The sequence below is a fragment of the Culicoides brevitarsis genome, chromosome 3 (genome assembly GCF_036172545.1).
Source record: "Culicoides brevitarsis isolate CSIRO-B50_1 chromosome 3, AGI_CSIRO_Cbre_v1, whole genome shotgun sequence".
Classification (NCBI taxonomy): Eukaryota; Metazoa; Arthropoda; class Insecta; order Diptera; family Ceratopogonidae; genus Culicoides; species Culicoides brevitarsis.
The window spans coordinates 13,530,583-13,550,883 of record NC_087087.1 but is presented as its reverse complement, the minus strand read 5'-3'; the positions used below and the strand labels follow the sequence as shown (position 1 = coordinate 13,550,883).

General features: G+C 28.3%; 4 protein-coding genes across 8 annotated transcripts; 2 read left to right on the top strand and 2 right to left on the bottom strand.

The window, feature by feature from the left end:
• Positions 1 to 4,852: 4,852 nt before the first annotated feature.
• On the bottom strand, positions 4,853 to 8,740 carry LOC134833932 (protein phosphatase 1D). Its single transcript, XM_063848440.1, has 3 exons — positions 8,382 to 8,740; positions 5,614 to 6,696; positions 4,853 to 5,316 (listed from the first exon to the last, which is right to left on the bottom strand). Exons 1-2 carry the CDS (start codon positions 8,653 to 8,655, stop codon positions 5,672 to 5,674), a joined length of 1,299 nt encoding a protein of 432 aa, XP_063704510.1. The 5' UTR covers positions 8,656 to 8,740; the 3' UTR covers positions 4,853 to 5,316; positions 5,614 to 5,671.
• On the top strand, positions 8,736 to 9,698 carry LOC134833933 (RNA-binding motif protein, X-linked 2). The gene is made up of 2 exons (XM_063848441.1): positions 8,736 to 8,881; positions 8,942 to 9,698. Exons 1-2 carry the CDS (start codon positions 8,868 to 8,870, stop codon positions 9,642 to 9,644), a joined length of 717 nt encoding a protein of 238 aa, XP_063704511.1. The 5' UTR covers positions 8,736 to 8,867; the 3' UTR covers positions 9,645 to 9,698.
• LOC134833934 (V-type proton ATPase subunit F 1) lies at positions 9,659 to 11,809 on the bottom strand. Its single transcript, XM_063848442.1, has 3 exons — positions 11,641 to 11,809; positions 11,477 to 11,558; positions 9,659 to 10,012 (listed from the first exon to the last, which is right to left on the bottom strand). Exons 1-3 carry the CDS (start codon positions 11,692 to 11,694, stop codon positions 9,774 to 9,776), a joined length of 375 nt encoding a protein of 124 aa, XP_063704512.1. The 5' UTR covers positions 11,695 to 11,809; the 3' UTR covers positions 9,659 to 9,773.
• Positions 11,810 to 11,874: 65 nt separating this feature from the next.
• On the top strand, positions 11,875 to 20,021 carry LOC134834939 (transcriptional regulator ATRX homolog). Of its 5 annotated transcripts, none has more exons than XR_010162187.1 (4): positions 11,875 to 12,133; positions 12,204 to 14,202; positions 16,401 to 18,006; positions 19,930 to 20,021. XR_010162187.1 is itself a non-coding variant. In XM_063849768.1 (4 exons), the coding sequence occupies exons 2-3, from the start codon at positions 12,218 to 12,220 to the stop codon at positions 17,950 to 17,952; spliced, it is 3,537 nt and encodes a 1,178-aa protein (XP_063705838.1). In that variant the 5' UTR covers positions 11,875 to 12,133; positions 12,204 to 12,217; the 3' UTR covers positions 17,953 to 17,995; positions 19,362 to 19,537. The 5 variants fall into 5 exon arrangements, 2 of the variants coding, with proteins under 2 accessions (XP_063705838.1, XP_063705837.1); XR_010162186.1 differs by lacking the exon at positions 19,930 to 20,021 and adding an exon at positions 19,335 to 19,537; XR_010162185.1 differs by lacking the exon at positions 19,930 to 20,021 and adding an exon at positions 19,335 to 19,537 and having other exon boundaries at positions 16,401 to 18,029.
• Positions 20,022 to 20,301: the final 280 nt, after the last annotated feature.

Here is a 20,301-nt window from a genome sequence, read left to right as displayed (position 1 = left end):
GTACGCAATTTATACACAAGTCCTTAAATATGATGACTAATATGAGTCACGTGACCAGTTCTGCCCTTGGTATCATTGATGTATCATTATTTCCATATAAATAGCCACGTTTCAAAGGAAAAATCATCAAATCAATTCGAACTATCAACCAGTAAACATGGAATCTGAAAAAATTATTATGAAATTGGCAAACATCGTTAAATTGTTTGAAAAATCTGACATGAAGATCAAACTTGAACTTCTTCAACTGTTTATAAAACATCAATCGAACACTGAGCTCATGAAATCAATTCCGGGTTGCACGCTAGAAATGCTCAAGGAAGCAAGAAAAATTGCACTTTTAAGGCATTTAGAAGAACAAAGAAAAAAGTAGAAAAATAATTAATTATAAAAAATTGACAAAGTTGAAAAAATTGATATAAAACTATTTAAATTTAAAAAAAAAAACATTAATTTTTGTACTAAATAAATAATTATATTTTATTAAAAATTTAATTTAATAATAAATTAAAATTTTAAATAAAAAAAATAATTTAAATTTTAATTAAAAAAATAGTTTGAAATTTGTTAATTATTTAATTATGATTAAAAATAATTTTTAATTAAAAAATAAAATAAAAATTTTTAAATTTTTTTTTTTTAAAATCAAAAACTAATTTTTCCTAACTAATGAACTCTATCATTAAAAATTCAAAATATTTTTTAATTCAAAAATAAAAAAATCTCGAGTTTTAAAAACTTAAAAAAAAATAATGATTTAACTAAAAAAGTCAATTTTTTACTCGATATATTTCTTCCAAAAATATTTTAACTATTTATTAAACTCGATTTTTTTTAACAGTCTTAAGAGAAGAAAATTAAGGAATTAATACAAATCCAAATAATTGTTTATTTATTTTGATTTTATTTATGATTTTCGAATAAACGAAAATTTTAAGTTTTCGATCTCTGAACTTTTGAAAATATTCCTAAAACTTCAACTTTAACTAACATTTATATATTTTTTACTTTTTTTTCTTTCCTTAAATATTCGAAAGTATGCAATGAACATCACATATGAATTTTTCATTTTTCCGGTAAATTTCACTTCTTTTTTTCAAAAATTTTCTACAGAAACCTTCTGGTATCTAATCCAAACAATTCACACTAACCCAAAAAGAAATTCATAAAACTGAATTCAAATTAACTCGTTACAAAAATTGTATGGATTTCAAATTTAAATTTTTTATCAGTTACGAAAACAAATCAAATTTAAAAAAAAAGTTTAAAACTTTCCCCTTTCACTTTTTTTCACCTCGCACCACGTCGAATCTCGCATAATTTTACACAACAGTTCACTCGATCACTTCAAAGATTCCTATTGGCAACACGTGCATTGAATACATTATTCGTGTATATTGCGCTTCAAAACATCAAAAATTAACAAAACAAAGAAAAAAAACCATCGAACGAAAAAACATTCTTATTGTACTTCGGGGTAATCAGTTGTTACGTGATTTTATCGGTGCTCAGCCGGTAATTTTATACAATTGTCCTGTGTTGTGCTGCAAAAACTTTTTCTTTGCAAAAACAAGAAGAAAAGTATTCCATGAATTCTTAATCAATAAACATTACACAAAGCAATCAAATTTTATCTGTTTCGGGCCCCGAAAGCGAATTTGAATAAAAGTTACCGCAAAAAATGGAAATTTCCTTGGAAGATCGTGAAAAGTACATTAACGAGTGTCGCGAGTTGCTCTTTCAGCAGGAGAGTGTGAAGGATATTGTTGTCATCAATCGCGAAGGGAATCCGGTGAGTTCGACGCTCGCGCCTGATGTGAGTATTGTGCATGCGGGACGCGTCGAAGAGTTCATCCACAAGTGTAATGCGGCTTTGAGTGTGATTGATGGCACGGAGGTTGATGAGGTGCGCATTACAACGACGAAGCATGAGATGTATATTTTGCCGGATCAGTACGGATTGACTTTTGTTGTGACACAAACGCCGCTCGTTGAAACGCATCCTGATTAGAGATTTTAATTAGAAGGCTTAAAGAAAATAATAAAATAGAAAAATAAAAAATATGCAATTATTAAGCAAAATATTTTTTTTCATTTAAAAATAAAATAAAAATTACTAAAAATATTTTTTTTTATTTTTTTTTTAATTAAATTAAATTTAATAAAATTAAAATAAAATTAAAATTTAATTTTTATTTATTATTTAATTAAATATTTTTTAATTTAATTTCTTTTAATTTTTAATTTTAAATTTTTATTTGATTTTTGAATATTTATTAATAATATTTATTTATTTTTTAAAATATAAATATTTATTTATTTTTTAAAATATTCAATATTTATTTAAAAATATTTTTTATCAATTTAAATTTAATTTAATTTAGATTTTAACAAAATTTTGCTTAATATCGTTACAATTAAAAAAAATAAGTAGTTTATATTTTTTATAAAAACTTAAATCAAATTTTTTATATTTTTTTTTCGATCCATAAAAAAATAGTTGAAATTTTTTGTTTTTTTTTTCCTAAAATCAAAATTATTCAATTCATCAGAAGAAAAAATCTCAAAACTAACTTTTTGTATTGATTCTTTTTATTTCTTTCATCCAAATATCAACTGAAGTAATATCAATCCACTTACATTTATCTGCAAAAATTCAATTTATCACGTGTGCAAGTTTGTAAGTTGAGACGTTCCAGAAATGAAGCATGAAACGAGCTCTTTTTGTTTGTGTTTTGGATTCTCTGAAAAAATTCAATAAGAACTGAATGAAAGACAAAGAAACAAAAATTGTATTTATCAAAAGGATGGAGAGAATTTTCCTTTTATGACATCCAATGTGTCACGAAGCAGAGAGAAAATTCTTTTGAAAAGTAATAATTTACTCGTCAAAGAAATTTTCTTGCCGCACACGAACCAGATGTGGCGAAAAAGGTGTTGAAAGCAAGAAAAATCAAATCATTAAAATGTGATAATTTATGGGATTTGGCGTGGCTACGGAAAAATTGGATTGATGGATGTCAAAATGATGAGAAGAAAGGTTTTTTTAAGACATCAATCAAAGAAAGGGAAAAAGTGAGATAATAAAAAAGAAATTTCTTACAAGAATTTAAAAGTTGGAAAATCTTTTAAAGTTTTGTTTGTAATGGAAGAATTGCAAGAAAATGCAAGGCTCATATTTTTTTCTTTGAAACATTTTTTAAAAGTCATAAACCAGGGTGAAGAATTTGCTCACTTATTCAAAAAGGGACAAATTTTAAACTTCAAATTAATTTTTTAGAATTCAAAAGGATATCTTAAGACCTCAAGAGGAAATTTTAAAACCTCAAGAGGAAATATTAAGACCTCAAGAGGAAATATTAAGACCTCAAGAGGAAATTTTAAGAACTCAAGAGGAAATTTTAAGACCTCAAGTGAAAATTTTGAGACCTCAAGACAAAAATTTTAAAACCTCAAGAGGAAATTTTTAGATCTCAAGAGGAAATTTAAGACCTCAAGAGATAAATTTAAGACCTCAAGAGATAAATTTAAGACCTCAATAGAAAACTTTAAATCCTCAATAGAAAACTTTAAATCCTCAAGAGAAAGTTTTAAAACCTCAAGAGGAAATCTTAAGATCTCAAGATAAAATTTGGGACCCCAAGGGCAAATATTTTAACTTTTAGGGAAAATCTCATATACGAACAGAAATCATGCTAAAAAATGTCAAATTTACCTCTTTTCCAATTCCCACAAAACATTCACAGAAATATTTTGCAGAAATTACATTTCTTTAAACATTTTAACAATTTTCTAAGCGATCCCATGAATTTCTCTAATTCAAATTGTATGCAAAATGCGTTTCCCCTGAATGAAGTTGTTGCAACAGAGACATGTATCGGTACTAATTGCAGTTTGTCGAGCAACCTACGAAATCATCAACTATACATTCTAATGACTCCAAATGTGTTCCATATTCCCATGCGAGATGTTAAAATGTTTTCATGATGTGCTGTTTTTATTATTTTTATTATTATTTTATTGCATTACGAGAACACGCGTTTGTGTTAAAATGTTGCTACGTGAACTGGATGAGCAGTTAAGCTAACTGATCATTTTTGCATAATTTAATCGCTTCCTAATGTCTAAGCTAAAGGCAAAAATATTTCAAGACATGTTTGTTTTTGGGCTTTTAAAGTAATTAAATGAAAATTATACTAAAATAAATAATTAAATTAAATTAATTTTATTTAAAAAAAAAAGTAATAAAAAAAATTAAACAAAAAAAATTAAAATAAAAAAAATTAAAAATATTTTTCTAAAAATTTGAAAAAAAAAATGAAAAAATGTATAATAACGGAAAAATGCCCAAGAATTCTTTAAATATTTTTTTAAATGGTCGTCATGAATTTTTTCATGAACTCAAAATGAACAAATTTTTATACCATTCATGTATTACCGGTAAAAAATATAATTTCTATAATTTCATTTCTCGAATGAATAAAAAAAATTTAATATTTTTTTGCATTCAAAATAATTACCTATTTTAATAAATTCAAAAGGTTTAATAATTATTTCATGAAAATTTCGAGAAAAATATAATTTATGAAATTTTTTATCTTAATTTTAGAAAATTTTACCTGTAAAATTAAAAATTACCTGTAAATGTAATTTTAAAGTAAAAATTTGAAATAAAACACCCTTCAAAATATGTTTTTATAATAAAAATCTGTATTAAATTACTTATCTCCTTACATAATTAATTATTTTTTTTATTCTTAAAACTAATTGTTTGTATAGAAAATACATCTAAATTTGATTTGTACAGAGAATTCCTTCTTTTTTTATGATTTTTTATATATATTTTTTTTTAAATCATTATTTTAATATATTGCATTCTTTTTTAATTTTCTTTTATTTTATGATTTGACTGATTTGAATTTTTCGTTCTTTTTGTCTTTTTTTTTCTTATCTTAAAATTGGCATTTATTTAAATGAACATACAAATTTACGACATGCAAATAATTAATTGTAAGGTAACATTTTTTTGAGAAAATTCTTAAATAATTTTTTTTTAATGGAAAAGACCTTTTTTTAAATTGACACCATATCCCCGTTAATTAAATTATTGTATCAAAAAAATTAAATCGGTGGCAGTACATTTTTTCCTTCACATTTAGTCATTATATAAGAATTATTATAGACATTCATTCACACGTTTTTAAAATTAAATTTTTTAAATAATTTTACTAAAAAACTTTTTGACGCGACGGAAATCTTTCAGACCATTTTTCGTAAATATTTATAAATATATATTAATTATTTGTTTTCACTTTTCTTAAATTATTAATTAATTATTAATTTTTAATAATTTTAATTAATATTTTAAATAATTATTTAGAATTAATTAATTATAAAAAAAATAATTTTATTAAAAATTAAATTATTTAAATAAAAAATAATTTAAATAATTCAATATTTATTAATTAATTAATTATTAAATTAAATAATAAATTTAAAAATTAATTTAATTTTTGATTTAATTTAATACTTAATTAATTAATATTCATTATTTAAATAATTATTTGAATTAATTAAAATTATTAAAAATTAATAATTATTTTTTTTAGATGCCTTTCGGTTTTGGTGTCGAAGAATGTGAGTGAATTAACTAATAAAAAAAATCATCCTGCTAAGAATTGATAAAATTATATCGTTCATTGAGGGATTGTGATGTGCTGTGATATTGTCGCATCACGCATTCCGGAAAAATGCCGCTTCCGTGATTTTTAACGCGTTGCAGCGTCTCGCAGTCTTCATCGACTGCCATATGACTGATGTCCTGATACGCCGGCTCATAACTATCTTCCGTGTGGTACGACATACTGTGATAAATTGACGTTTCATGCTCCAAATATTGAACCGTTGACCCATTCCTGAGTTCCATTTCCTCATGAATGTTCAAATATTCTTCCTCCTCTTCGTCTTCTTCGATGCCATCCGTGTCCTCGGACTCTTCACTCATGTCATCGTCATCATCTGACAGCAACAACGTCACAACCGAGACATTATCTGCCCTTTTTTCCGCCATCGCCCATCTTTTTATCGCCTCATCGACGAGATTTTTGCTCGGATTCTTCCATTCCGCTTTGTTCGTCAAATTATTCACAATTTGCACCGCCGACTGCGCCGACATCACATTCCACAGGCCATCGGTGCCGAAAATCAGACATTTGTGCTTGCCCGGCACGAGATTGTAGACTTTCACATCCGGATCGGGCGACACGACAAATTGCCCCGTTTGCGAATTGTAGCTCCACAAGTCGCCGAGCGAACGGGCAATTGCCAAAAATGGTACTTCGTCGGTTTTGGTGTTGCGTAGCTGGCGTCCTTTTTGTCCGGCTTTCGGGCGATTCCAGACGACGCGAGGAACGCCCGCTTTTGCGATCACTTTGCCGCCAGATTCGACGATGCGACGTTTTTCTTCGGGCGATTCGGGTTTGTGGTCGACCGTGAGCTCCTTGCCGATCCAGTAGTCTTCGTGATCGTGCTCCATGCCGATGACGATTTTGGAGTCGCCAACGTGCCCGATGTAGATTTTGTTGTTGCGAATAAAGGCGACGGAGGCAGTTGTTCCGGCAGTGGAATAGAAGCCGGCATGTGTTCGGGGCCAGTTTTCCTGTGCTTTCCACATGGCGTTGTGAGTTTGTAAAAATCCTGAAAGAAAAAAAATTAAAATATTGGAATTAGTGAAAATATTTTTTTAATTAATTTTTTTTTATTATTAGGTATTTTAATTAATTTTTTATTATTATTTTTAATAATTTTTTAGTAAATTTATTTAGTAAATTTTATCTTTTCTTAAAAACTATCAAATTTTTCGAAAAAATATTTTTAAAATGTTTTAAAAATTTTTAAAGAAAACAATAATAAAAATAAATTGTAATAAAATTATTTTTTGAGAAATTTAATAATATTTTAATATATTTAACTAAAAATAATTAATTTATAATCTCAAGTATTCTCACGACTGAAGCATAAAAAAATTAATTAAAATCTAATTTTAATTTAAATTTCAAATTAAATTATTATGAAAATGAGCAACTTTTATATGTTTTTATTATTTATATTTTAATAATATATTTTTAAATTTTTTCGTTGATAAATTATAATTTTTTTTAAACAAATATAAAAAATATTTTTCTATAAAATTCTTAATATTTATAAAAACTAATCTGAATAAAAAAATAAAAAACCTAAAAAATTTAATTATTTAATTTTATTTAATTAAGTAAAATTGTAACAAAAAATTTAAAACAATTTTTTAAATTTTATTTTTTCAATTTTTATTTTTTTTTTAAATCAGATTAGTTTTTTCATTAAAAATTTTATAAAAAAAAATATTTTTTAATATTTGATAAAAAATAACGAAAAACTTAAAAAGAAATATAAAAATAATAAATATAAATAATAATTATTATAATTAAAATAATAATTATATAAAAATAAAATAATTTTTAAAATTTTTACTTCCTCAATCGATTTTGTGAATTTTTAACTTTAATTTTTAATTAAAAAAAAAATAAATAATTTATTAAATAAAAAGTTAAATTAAGGATAAAATAAATTACAAAATAAAAAACTCATTTTACAGAAATAAAATAATTAAATTAAAATAAAAAATAAAATACAATATTTTTTTTATTTTTAATAATTTTTACAAAAATATTTAAAAATTTTTATTTGCCAAAAATTAATTTTCAAATTTTATTTTTTAATGAATATTTATTTATTTTATTTTTAAATTTTTTTCATTATTTAATTTATTTCATTAATTTATTTTTTATTTATTATTGTTATTATTTTTTTTTTTTTTTGGAAAAAAAGAGTGAAAAATTTTAATAAATTAAAGTGAAAAGTATTATTAAAATAAACAATTTAATTGAATTAAAAAAAATAAAATTAGATTTAATTAAAATTTGAATAAATATTTTTTTGATGATAAATAAAAGCATATTTTTGAGTAAATTTCGAATTTTATTTTAAAAATATTTAAATTTTAAGCAACTTTCGTTCACTTTCCCTTATGATTTTTAATTCCGATTCAATAAATTTATTTTTTAAAAAAATTCTGTTAATTTTTTTTTTGCGTAATCTCGACAAATATCAAAATTTTTCATATGTTTTATCCCATCGTCATTCAAAAAAAACCCCAAAAAAACATAAAAACGTTCAAAAAAAAAAGAGAAATTATTCAAAAAGTAGGTCAATCGCTTCCAAGTCCCGCATCCAACTTTCTTGTACGCAACTTTTATTTCCCTCTCCCTCCATCACTCGGATCTCTCTTTCCCGCATTGCAACAACACAAACACACACTCAAAAAAATGTAGGAAAAAGCTCACCTTCACGAATCGCCTTGAGCACATCTTTGTCCCGATCGCTCCAAAAGAGTCTGTTGCTGGTAATGTTGAGTTCGAGATGCTCCTTGGCAAATTTCGACGCTTCATGCCCTCCATGGCCATCGAACACCCCGATAAATAAGTACTCGAGTTTCGGATCGGAGTCTTTGTCATCGCTGGGCTGAATTAAACTCACGGTGTACGCGTCCTCCTGGTAGCAGCGATCGCCACAACTGTTGCAGCCCGTCAGTCGGGTCTCTAATTTCGTAAATTTCATCACGCAACACGGAAAATTCACACGTTTAATCACATAAATAGCTAAAAAATGGTACAGCTGGGGGTTTCGAGTGAGTAAGGCTGTCAGTTTTTGTTTGGATTTCGGGAGGAGGGGGAACTGTCACTTTCGAAATGTCAAAATTTCGCACTGGGCTTGTTTACAAATAACGTTTAAACTCGCTCGGAGCCAAAAAAATCACAAAATCCGACAAAATGAATCCTTTGACGTAAGTTTTTTGCCTTAAAATTGAAATTTTCATGAAAAAAATTAAAAAAATTATTTTTAGCAACATGAAAAACGTCACAAAGCTCAGCGAAATGGAGCTAAAACGCGCCACCAAGTCATCCTGGCACGACCAATACCGCGATTCTGCTTGGATTTTCGTCGGCGGACTCCCTTATGACCTCACCGAGGGCGATATTATCTGCGTTTTCTCCCAATATGGCGAAATTGTGAACATAAATCTCGTCCGTGACAAGAAAACCGGCAAACAAAAGGGATTTTGCTTCATTTGCTACGAAGACCAGCGCTCAACAATCCTCGCCGTGGACAATTTGAACGGAATTAAGATCTGCGGAAGGTCGATTCGTGTCGATCACGTTGCCGAATACAAAGTCCCGAAGGAAAATGAGAAGCAAGACGAGGAAACGATCCGGTTGCAGAACGAAGGATGCGCGCCAAAAGCCCAAATTCCCGAAGAATTGATCAAAAAAGAGAAATTTGACGACAAAGACCGCAAAGTGAGGGAAGGAACAGCGTTCGATGGCACTTTTGACGACGGTTTCCGCCTTCCGATGCGACTTCCGATCGGCACGAAGGTCAAAACTGAAGTAAAAACTGAAATTAAAGACGAACGAGACCGAGAAATTCGGCAAAAAATTAAAAAAGAAAAGAAAAGTAAAAAATCTAAAAAGGAAAAGAAAGAAAAAAAGAAGAAACATCGCCGACGAAGCTCAAGTAGGAGTAGTTCAAGTAGTAGAAGTGACTAAAAAAAAATAAAAAATTAATTTTTAACGTTAACATTTACAATATTTTACTGAAATTACACACAAATTAATATTTTTTTCATTTTTCTCCTCGGGAATGAATAATTTTTTGCCTTTTTTTTGAAAGAAAATTTAACGCACCATGTCCTCAGGGTTGAACATACCCTTGGCACGACGCAAAATACTGTCCTTGGAAGCATCGTAGGGATGATCTTTCGACGGGATCTCGAGCACAGCGGGGATTGGCGACGTATGGGAGTCGATCACGTGACGAATTAGCTCGGCATAGTTCTGATTTATGAGAATGATGTCGATGTCGTCGCGTTTGATGAAGCGTTTGAAGCAATCTTCGATCTCGGAAACGGCGGTATCTGGAAGAAATTTAAAGAAAAATATTTTTATTATTTTTTTTTTTGTAATTTTTTACTGAAAGAGTACGAGAGATTTGACTGAAAATTTTATACAATTTTATTTTTTATAATTAATTATTTCTTGGATTTTTTAATAATTTATTTTATTTTAATATTTTATTTTATTTTTTTTATTATTTATTTTTTGAAATAATTTTTATTTAATTTTTAATTATTTTTATAATTTAATTTTTTTGGATGATTAATAATTTAATTTCGTTAAAAATTTTAATTAATATTTCTTTTATTTTATTTTATTTTATTTTTTTTTTTTTGATATAAAACTAAGAGAGATTTGACTGAAAATCCAAAATTTTTTTTTATTTTAAATATTTTTTTTATTATATTTTATTTTATTTTAATTTTTTAATTATTTAATTAATTAATTTAATTAATTTTTGTATTTAATTAATTTTAATTTAATTTTTTACTTAATTATTTATTGTTTTTTTTATTTTTTTAAATGATTATTATTATTTAAATTTCTTTAAAAAATTTAATTGTTTTTTTTTTAATTTTCTTAGCTAAAAAATTGAGAGAAATTTGACTAAAAATCCTACAAATTTATTTTTATATTTTTTTGTCATTAATTTTTTTATTATTTTTTTTTTAATTAATATTTTATTTATTTTTTTAACTAAATTTTTTTTTCTTCAAAATTTCTTAAATTTTATTTTTTTTTTTAAATATTTTTTCAACTTTTTTTTTATTTTTAAATATTTTTTTTAGTTTTTTGATCATTTTCGGAGCCAAAATTTTGAAAATAATTAAATCATTGAGGAAATTTAAGGAAATTTTTGAAGCAAAGTCATGTCAAAACTCAATCTCAATAAAAAATAATTTAAATTATTTTAAAATTATTGCAAAATTTCTGACAAATTAATATTATTTCAATGAATTTTGTTCGTATTTATGAGGTTTTATACCCAAAAAACTTCTATTTTATACAAATTTTCATCATTTTTGAATGCTATTGGTTAAAGTTGTTGAGCATTTTAAGTAAAAAAAAATAATTAAAAATTTTTTATGATAATTATTTTTCAATTTTCTTTAAAATTTTAATCATCAACCTTCAAAAATGATAAAAATTTGTGAAAAATAGAAAATTTTTCATATAAAACCTCAAAATTTCGACTTAAATTCCAAAAAAAAATTATTTTGTCAGAAATGTTGCCCTTATTTTCAACGATTACATTTGAAAATATTTTTCACGTGACTTTGTCTCAAAAAATCTCTTGCATCTCGAATCTCTGAAGGCAAAAATCTCCTCAATGAATTCAAATTTTTCAAAAATTTCTTATTAAAAGTTCAAAAAATGATCAAATAACAATAAAAAAAATTATTTTTTCATCAAAATAAATTTTGTAAAATTTTCAGTCGAATCCCTCGAAATTATCAAATTAAAGAAAAAATCAAAAAAATTACTTTTATCCACGACCATGAAATTAGGATGGCGATTTTTGTTGATTTCACCTATGCCTCCGAGCAAAAATCCAACGCAAGTGTCCTAAAATTACAAGAAAAATTAAAAATATTTATTTTTTGGTTCAAAATATTTTTTTTGTGAATTTCAAAAAAAAAATTAATACCTCGTCGCCAATGACAGAAATTAATTTTCCTTTGATTGCTGCGTGAAGTGCCATTTTTTTCAATGAATTTTCTTCTGTTTTAAAGTTTTTATCAAGGAAAAATCAAATTTTTCCTAAAAAATTTTTCTTTTCTCTTCGAGTCTGCTGACTTTGACGTTTCTCGTTTGACAATCACTTTCGAAAATGTCATCCGGACGGCATCGCGCTGTCATTGCTGTCACTTTTGTCGAAAAAAGAAGCTGCTCCATTGCGATTTTTTGCAAAACGAAGCAAAACCCGGACAAATATTCCGTAAAAAGTACCAAACAGTATTGAAAAGTGTCGATTTTCGTGAATTTTTGTGATAATTTTGATTGTTTCGCCCAACAAACGTGTGCGTTGCGTGTTTTGCACGAAAAATTCATTGCGGAGCGGGAACAAAAAATGCTCATCGAGGCTATTGACCTTCCAGTTTTTATGTAAAGTTTGAGCAAAAAGAGCAAATCCGATGAAAGTAAGGCGAGAAATGGCGTTTTTTTCGGTTTCTTGTAATTATTTCTTATTTTCTGCGCGTTTTTTCGCAGGTGAATAACGTACAATGTCTCAACAGCTACGAATTATCCCGTTGGAGAAATTGATGAAAGATGAATTTTGTGATGATGGCGTCGATGGCGATGATGGCGGAGCGCAAGCAAAAAATACTTCAATAATTAGCGTTGGCAGCACCACAACTTCCGACGACGAAAACTGCAAAGTGACGTCAACGAGCGACGAAACAAACGGAAAACTCAAGAAATTACTGACAAACGGGGCAAAAGCCGCGAATGGCAAGGAATTAAAAATTCTCGTGACCAAACTCAAGCCGGATAAACTCATGAAAGAGCACAATTTGAAGGAAATTCGCGATAGTGACAACAAAATTCTCGCGCGCAACGGCATCGAAGACATGGAAAAGTCCGAAAGTGATGCGGAAATGAGCGACGAGCCGGTAAAACGGCGTCGTCCGCAACGTGAAGTGCGTCGAAAGGCGCCGCAACCCTCCACGAGCACCGCTGGCGTGTTCGATAGTGACACCTCTAGCGACTCGGAGGCGAAAAAAGACAAAAGTGACGCGTCGGAGGACGATTCTGATGCACCGCCGGTGCGTAAAAAGCGCGGGCGCCCAAAAAAGGAAAAATCTGACTCGGATTCCGACGTAAAATTCTTCGAATCGAGCGAAGATGAGGAATTACAGGCAAAAATGAAGGAGAAACGGAAGCGGAAACGCATCAAAGAGGCAGCATCGAGTGACGAAAATGACAAAACCCCCGCAAAATCGCAGAAAAAAGACGCTGAGCCCGCTGCAGGTTCCGGCAGAAAAAATATTCGATCGTTCAAGACGACATCATCGCTCGAGGAAACGACAAAAGAAGCGGCAAAGCAGGAAAAACAACGTCTCGAACGATTGGCTGAGCGTCAAAAGCTTTACAACTCGTATTACGAGACGGAGGAAGAGAAAGAGAAGCGAAAAGAAGGCACCGAGACCCCAAAACGACTAATTTTGGATTTTGACGAGGAAACAAAGGAAGTTACTTTAGAGGTTGATCCTGGAATTGTCGCATGTCTCAAACCGCATCAATTTACCGGCATTAAATTCATGTGGGAAGCTTGTTTTGAGTCACTTGAGCAAATTGAAAAGGGTCCCGGCTCCGGATGCATCCTTGCCCATTGCATGGGCTTGGGAAAATCGCTCCAAGTGGTCTCCCTGGTGCACACTTTGCTCGCAAACAGCGAAAAAACGAAGGTAAATCGCGTTTTAGTCGTTTGCCCGCTCAGCACGGTGCTCAATTGGGTCAACGAATTCGACATTTGGTGCGCCAAAACGGAAAATCAGGACTACGAGATGAACCTGTACGAGATGTCGCGTCAAAAGCAGAACGTCGATCGCGCCTATCGTCTCAAAGAGTGGTACGAAGATGGCGGCGTCTTCATAATCGGCTACGACATGTTCCGAAATTTGACGAATTTGAAGCAAAAACTCCGGAAAAAGCTCCGTGACGACATCGAAAAGGCTCTTTTGGATCCCGGGCCGGATTTGGTCATTTGCGACGAAGGGCATTTGCTGAAGAACGAAAAAACCGCCGTTTCGATCGCCATGAATAAAGTTAAGACGTTGCGTCGTGTGGTACTTACAGGCACTCCCTTGCAGAATAACTTGAAGGAATATTATTGCATGGTGCAATTTGTCAAGCCGAATTTGCTGGGAAAGTACACGGAATATTTGAATCGTTTCGTGAACCCGATTACGAATGGGCAGTACATCGACTCGACGGAACTCGATATTAAAATTATGAAGAGACGTTCGCATGTGTTGCACAAGATGCTCGAGGGATGTGTTCAGCGCAGAGATTATTCCGTGTTGGCGCCGTTCTTGCCGATTAAGCATGAGTACGTGATTTCGATCAAATTGACGCCGCTCCAGATTCAGCTGTACAAGTACTATATGGAGCACAAGCCGGCAATGGATACGTCGCGGAAGGCGGCGACACTTTTCTCGGATTTTCAGAATTTGCAGAGAATTTGGACGCATCCGTTGTCGTTGCGGTGAGTTTTATAGAAAATTTTAATGTTTAACATTTCACAGGTTCTTAAAAATTTAAGCTAAAAGTATAATTTTCTAATTTAATTGTAAAAATATTTTTGAAACAACTTAAAATGTAATTTTTTAAATTATTTTCTTAACAAAATTCAAAAAACTGAAAATTTATACTATCTGAAATTCCTAAAAAGTTCATTCTTAAAGTAAATTTTTTATTTTAAAATTAAAATAAATTAATGAATAATCTTAATTTTCTTGAACAAATTTTGATTTGAGATCGAAATCATTTATTTTAAGAGTTACAAAGTTTATTTCGAAATCGAAAAAGTTCTTTTTAAATTTAAAAATTTAATTTGTGAAGGCTGAATTTTTTTTTTTTTAATTAAGCTTTTGAATCACAAAATTTATTTTAAAAACGAAAATTTCGTTTTAAAAACTTTAAAACTGAAAGTTCATTTTTATTTTTTAATTTTAAAATTTTAATAAATTAATAAAAAATCTTAATTTTTTTTGAAAAAAAAAAATCGAGTCGAGTGATGTGATAATCCTAGTCGAGATGTTTAAAATTCATTTTGTGCACTAAGTAGTTCATTTCAAAGCTCTAAAAATTGATTTTCAGAACTACAAATTTTTTTTTCAAGAATTCGAAATATTCTTTTTAAAAAGTTAAAAATTTCAATACCTTTGAAAAAAAATTTTAAATAAAAATTCGAAAATATATAAAAATCTCATAACAGGCTTATAAATTATTTTAAGGTTAATTTAAGGATCTGAAAAGTTCATTTCAAAAATTTATGGTAAAAAATTATTTTTAAAAAATCATTTCAAGTTGCATTCCAAAAACTTTTAAGTTCATTTTTCGAGTTAAGAGATTCATTTCGAGATCGAAAAATTATGTTATGTTCATTTGAAGAAACGATAATCACTTCTTATAAAGAAATTATGAAGTTAAGATTTGAGGATCGAAATCATTAAATTAGTTTCTCGAAATGAACTTTTTACTTTTTCGATCTCGAAATGAATCTCTTTTACCTCAAAAAATAAACTTAGAAGTTTTTAAAATGCAACTTTAGTTCTCAAAATGAGTTTCTTAAATAAAAAAAATTTTTTTTTTGACCTGGAAATATGAAGAACAAAGAAAGAACAAAGAAATTCTTGAAAAAAACTTTAAACCTGAAAAATTAATTTTCGAGCTTTAAAAAATTTAAGATTCGTGAAGTTTTCGATTTGTGAAAGTAAAAAAACCATTTCGAGATCTAAAAGTTTCATCTTAAAAGCTTTTAAAAAAATTGAAAGCTAATTTCGATATCGAAAAATTTCGTTTCGAGATCGTAAATAGTCTACAAAAAGAATTGAAAAATAATTTTAAAATTATGATCAATTTTAATTAATTTTAAAAAAATAATAAAATTAAAAAAGAGGTTTTAAATTTGTTCGATTAACATTTTTACGTAAAACTTTTGAATTTTTAACGAAATTTCGAACACTTTTAATATTTTAAAGAAAATTTGAGAATGAATAATTTTAATAAATTTTTATTAATTTATTTTTTGATTTTATGTAAAATAATTTAAAATTTGTCTAAATAATTGCTGATAATAAATAAAAAATAAATATTTTTGAATTTTTTTATTGTAATTTTTTAACATTTTTAGACGTAAAACGTTGATTCTTAACATTTATTTTATTTTACTTTAAATTATTTCCAAATTTTAACTCAAAAGTTAAGAAAAATTAAACAAAAAAAATTTTTTTTTTAAAAATTAATTTAGGTCACGTGACTTAATTTTTTTTTAACTACATTTTAATTAAAAACATCTGATTAAAGCCAATTTCTTTTGTTTTTTGTATGATTTTAACGTAAACAGTAAATTTTTAATTAATAAATTCAAAAAAATGTCAAAAATATTTAAATTTTTAATTTAATTTTTATTTTTCCTCCTGAATTTTTTAGGCAAAATCGGAGGTTGGGGCGACAAAAAATGGATATATTAAATTTATTCGCCTAATCTCGAGATTTTATATTAAGAGCTAAATTTTTTATTTTTTTGGAAAATTTAAAGTTGAAAATTCAATTTAAATCTAAAGTTTGATAAAAACGATAAAAATTGAACTTGTTGAAAAACTTAACTAAAAAAATTCAAATTTTTCAAAAAAAAAAAAATAAAACATAAAATAATTTCTTTTTAATTTTCCTTTACAGCTACAACAGCGACCGCGTGGAAAAAGAAATGCTAAAACGCGAAATGGAAGAAACCGAATCCGAAGGCTCGATCAAGGACTTTGTCGTCAACAGCGACTCTGACGAAGAAAGTGCCAAAAGTACTTCGAGCGATTCCTCCAACGACGCATCCGACGACGAACCCCTTAAGAAACCGCAAAAAATCATCCGCACCCGCGCCAAAGCCGGCGACATGCCCTTCGAAGAGATCCCCATCTTGCCGGAGGAAAAAACGCGCGAAAATCCCACAGAATGGTGGACCACCATGGTAACGGACGACGACTTGAACAACATTGAACATTCCTCGAAGCTCATCGTGCTTTTCTCGATTTTGCAACAATGCGAGGCAATTGGCGACAAATTGCTCGTTTTTACGCAATCCATTTACTCGTTGGACGTAATTGAGCACTTTTTGCGCCTGATTGACGAACAAACGCAAAATCAGGAGTACGAGAACCCAAAATTTAGCGGTTCGTGGTCACTGGGCTTGGATTACTTGCGTTTGGATGGCAGTACGTCGGTCGAGATGCGAAATCAATTTTGCAAGATTTTCAACGACGACACAAATACTCGAGCACGTTTGTTCCTAATTTCGACGCGAGCCGGCGGGCTCGGGATAAATCTCGTTGCGGCGAATCGTGTGGTGATTTTTGACGTTTCTTGGAATCCGTCGCACGATATTCAGTCGATTTTCCGAATTTATCGCTTTGGGCAGAAGAAGCCGTGTTACGTTTATCGATTTGTGGCTCTGGGAACGATGGAGGAGAAAATCTACGAACGTCAGGTGACAAAAGAGGCAATTTCCAAACGAGTCATCGACGAACAACAAATCGATCGACATTACAAGGAAAAGGACATTATGCAACTTTATAGTTACGATTTGGAGCCCGAGACCTCCTCCGAGACCCCTTTGCTCCCAAAAGATCGACTTTTCGCGGATATTCTCTCCGAATACCCAAATCTCATTTATCGCTATCACGAGCACGACTCCTTGCTCGAGAACAAGGAAGAAGAAACGCTCGACGAAGAAGAACGCAAAGCCGCCTGGGAGGAATACAACTCGGAAAAAGATCGCATTATCAACAACGCCAACATCCAGCCGTACATCGGATACTCGCATCAAGGCACGGGACGCGGCATGACCAGTGGCCCCGTTACCAGCAACATGATTTACGGCTTCCGCAGCGACGTGTTGCTCAATTTGCTCCGTATCAAGTTGCGACAGACGTATCCGCACATGCCCGAGACGCAAATTAACACGGCAGTGCCGACTCTCGTGCAAGAGCTCTACGCACAAATGAAGCAGGGCGAGATTACGTTGTACCAGGAGCTGGTTGATTTGCAAAATTTGCTTGTAGCGACGGCGCAGGGCAGTGTGGACTTTAATGCAGGCGCTGCGGCGATTTTTAACCGGCAACCATATCAGGGCAACTTTAACCAGGCGCAGAATGTGATGTATCGACAACAAACCGCGAACTATAAACCACCGCCGACCACATCCAATGACGTCGTTGAACTGAGTGATAGTGATTAAGATGGAAAGATTGCAGAAGAAGAAGAAGGAGGATTTCATAAGAGTTTGAACAATGTATACTTTTTTTTCTTAAAAAGGTTGCTCCAAATTGAACTCAAAAATTAGATTCAATTTCAATAATTTTTAATTTTCCAAATTTTCTTTTTATTTAAATTATTTTTGATTTAAAAAAAATTAAATTAAAAAAATATTTAAATTTTTTTTTTTAATATTTTTAATTTAATTTAAAAAATATTTTTAACAAATTTTCGGAATTTTAGTAAAAAGAAAAATACTAAAATGGGCTAAAATGAAATTTTTTAAAAAGTTTTTGTTTGAAAGAAAAATTTTTTATTCAAAAGTTTCGGTGTCAAAGTCACAAATACTCAAAAAATACTTTAAGTTAAAAAAAAAACTTAAGGCGTTTTCTTAAGTCAAAGTTTTAAGTCAAAAAATTTAAAAAACTTAATATTTTCAAAAAAAAAATTTTTTTTTTCATGAAAAATAGTTTAATTTAAACTTAAAGACTAAATTTTAACAAAAAAATATTTTTCATGAAAAATTGAAATTTTTGTAAAAATTAAGCTTAAGATTTTGACTTAATTGACTTAAAACTTTGACTTAAAAAGAAACATTAAGATTTCTTTTGATTTAAAGTATTTTTAACTCTGATAAATTTTAATGTTAGGGTAAAATAATCAGACAGGGTTGAAAAAATTTTATATTTAACTTAAACTTACAAAACTTAATGACTTAAACTTTAACTTAAGACTTAAAAAGTTTAAGTTAAGATAAGTCAAAAGCGGTCAAAAGTCAACTTTAATGGAAAAAAAATTAAAATCTTAGTCGTTTTGAAGATTTTTGATCAAAAACGATTAAATTTTAGGAAAAAATTTTTTTTTTTTAATTTTTTTAACTTAGGGCATTTAATTTCTAAATTAAAGTGACTTAAAAGTAAAATTTATTAAGATTAAGTCAATTTTTTTCCCTTAAAAAAAATTTTTTTTGCGATTTTGAAAAAAAAAACAATTATTTTTTTTTATTTTGAAAAATTTTTTGACTTAAGTCAATTAATTTCTAAAAAACTAAAATTAATTGATATTAAGTTAAATTTTTGTGAATTTTCAGCCCTGAAAAAAATAAATAAATTTTTCTTGTGATTTTAAATGATAAAATTTTGACGTTAACCATGACAATTATAAATTAACTTTAGAAATTTTAGAAAAAAAAATTCTTAAAAACTGATAATTTTGGAAAATTCTACAAATTTTCTTTTTTTTTTAATTTTTTAATTGAATATTGAACTTTATTTTTGAGTTTAATTTGGAGCATCCCAAAATAATTATTTATTTTTATTTTTGCTTTTTTTTGTACAAAATTGGTATTTTTTTGTCATCATCAAGGAAATCTCAAAAAGTTTCTTATTGTAGTGTTAATTTAGTGAGAAAGAAAAAAAATAAACAGTAGAAAAGTAGATATTTTGTAACAGGAAATAAAAAAGAATGTCAGAAAACTAAGAAATGAATCTAAATTCATTTTTATCCTTTAGGAGGATTACCTACATCATGTAATATTAAGTGTATTCAGTGATTCAATGAATAAAACGATGGACTAATTTAATCTTAAACTAAAATAAAATAAAAATCGTGTTTTATTTCTTTTAAAAAATGCAAAAAATGAGAAGTATCGAAATTATTTCTGTAAAATTTTAAAATTACCTACTTTTGAAGTTTTTTAATTTGTAGGAAAAAAAATAAATAATATTTTTTTTTTAATTTTTTAATATAATTCAGTTAAATGGCTCAAAAAAATGAAAAAAATAAAATTTTTGTTTTTATCAATTAAACACACTTTTAAATATTCTTTTGTTAATTTTAAAAATATTTATTTAAATATTTAAAAAAAATAATTATAAAAACCTTAGTTAAGTGAATTTTTTTTTCAATATATTTTTTTCATATTTTTAATATTTCTTCATATTTCTTCATTTTTTTCCAGAAAGTCACTCAAAATATTAATTCAACTCCAAAACGCACCTGATACTCATTTCAAAAATACAAATTTTGACATGGAAGTAAAAAAAATAATCGTTAGCTGTTAACAACTTCTTTAATAAAAATTACACATGCTTTAACGTTCATTTTTACGTGCATCGCTTGAATATTAATTGTTGATTGAATAAAAATTCGAATGTTTTATTTTCCTTTCTTTTTTCAAATAAAAATAAAATAATATCGAAACGTCTGGTTATGTTTGAGCAAACAGAAAAAAATTAAATAAATAAACGAAAAAAAAAATAAAGTTGTACCAAAATAAAAGTTTATTTGTATTTTTGAGGCAACATTTCTGTTCTCTTGCATTGAAAAATGT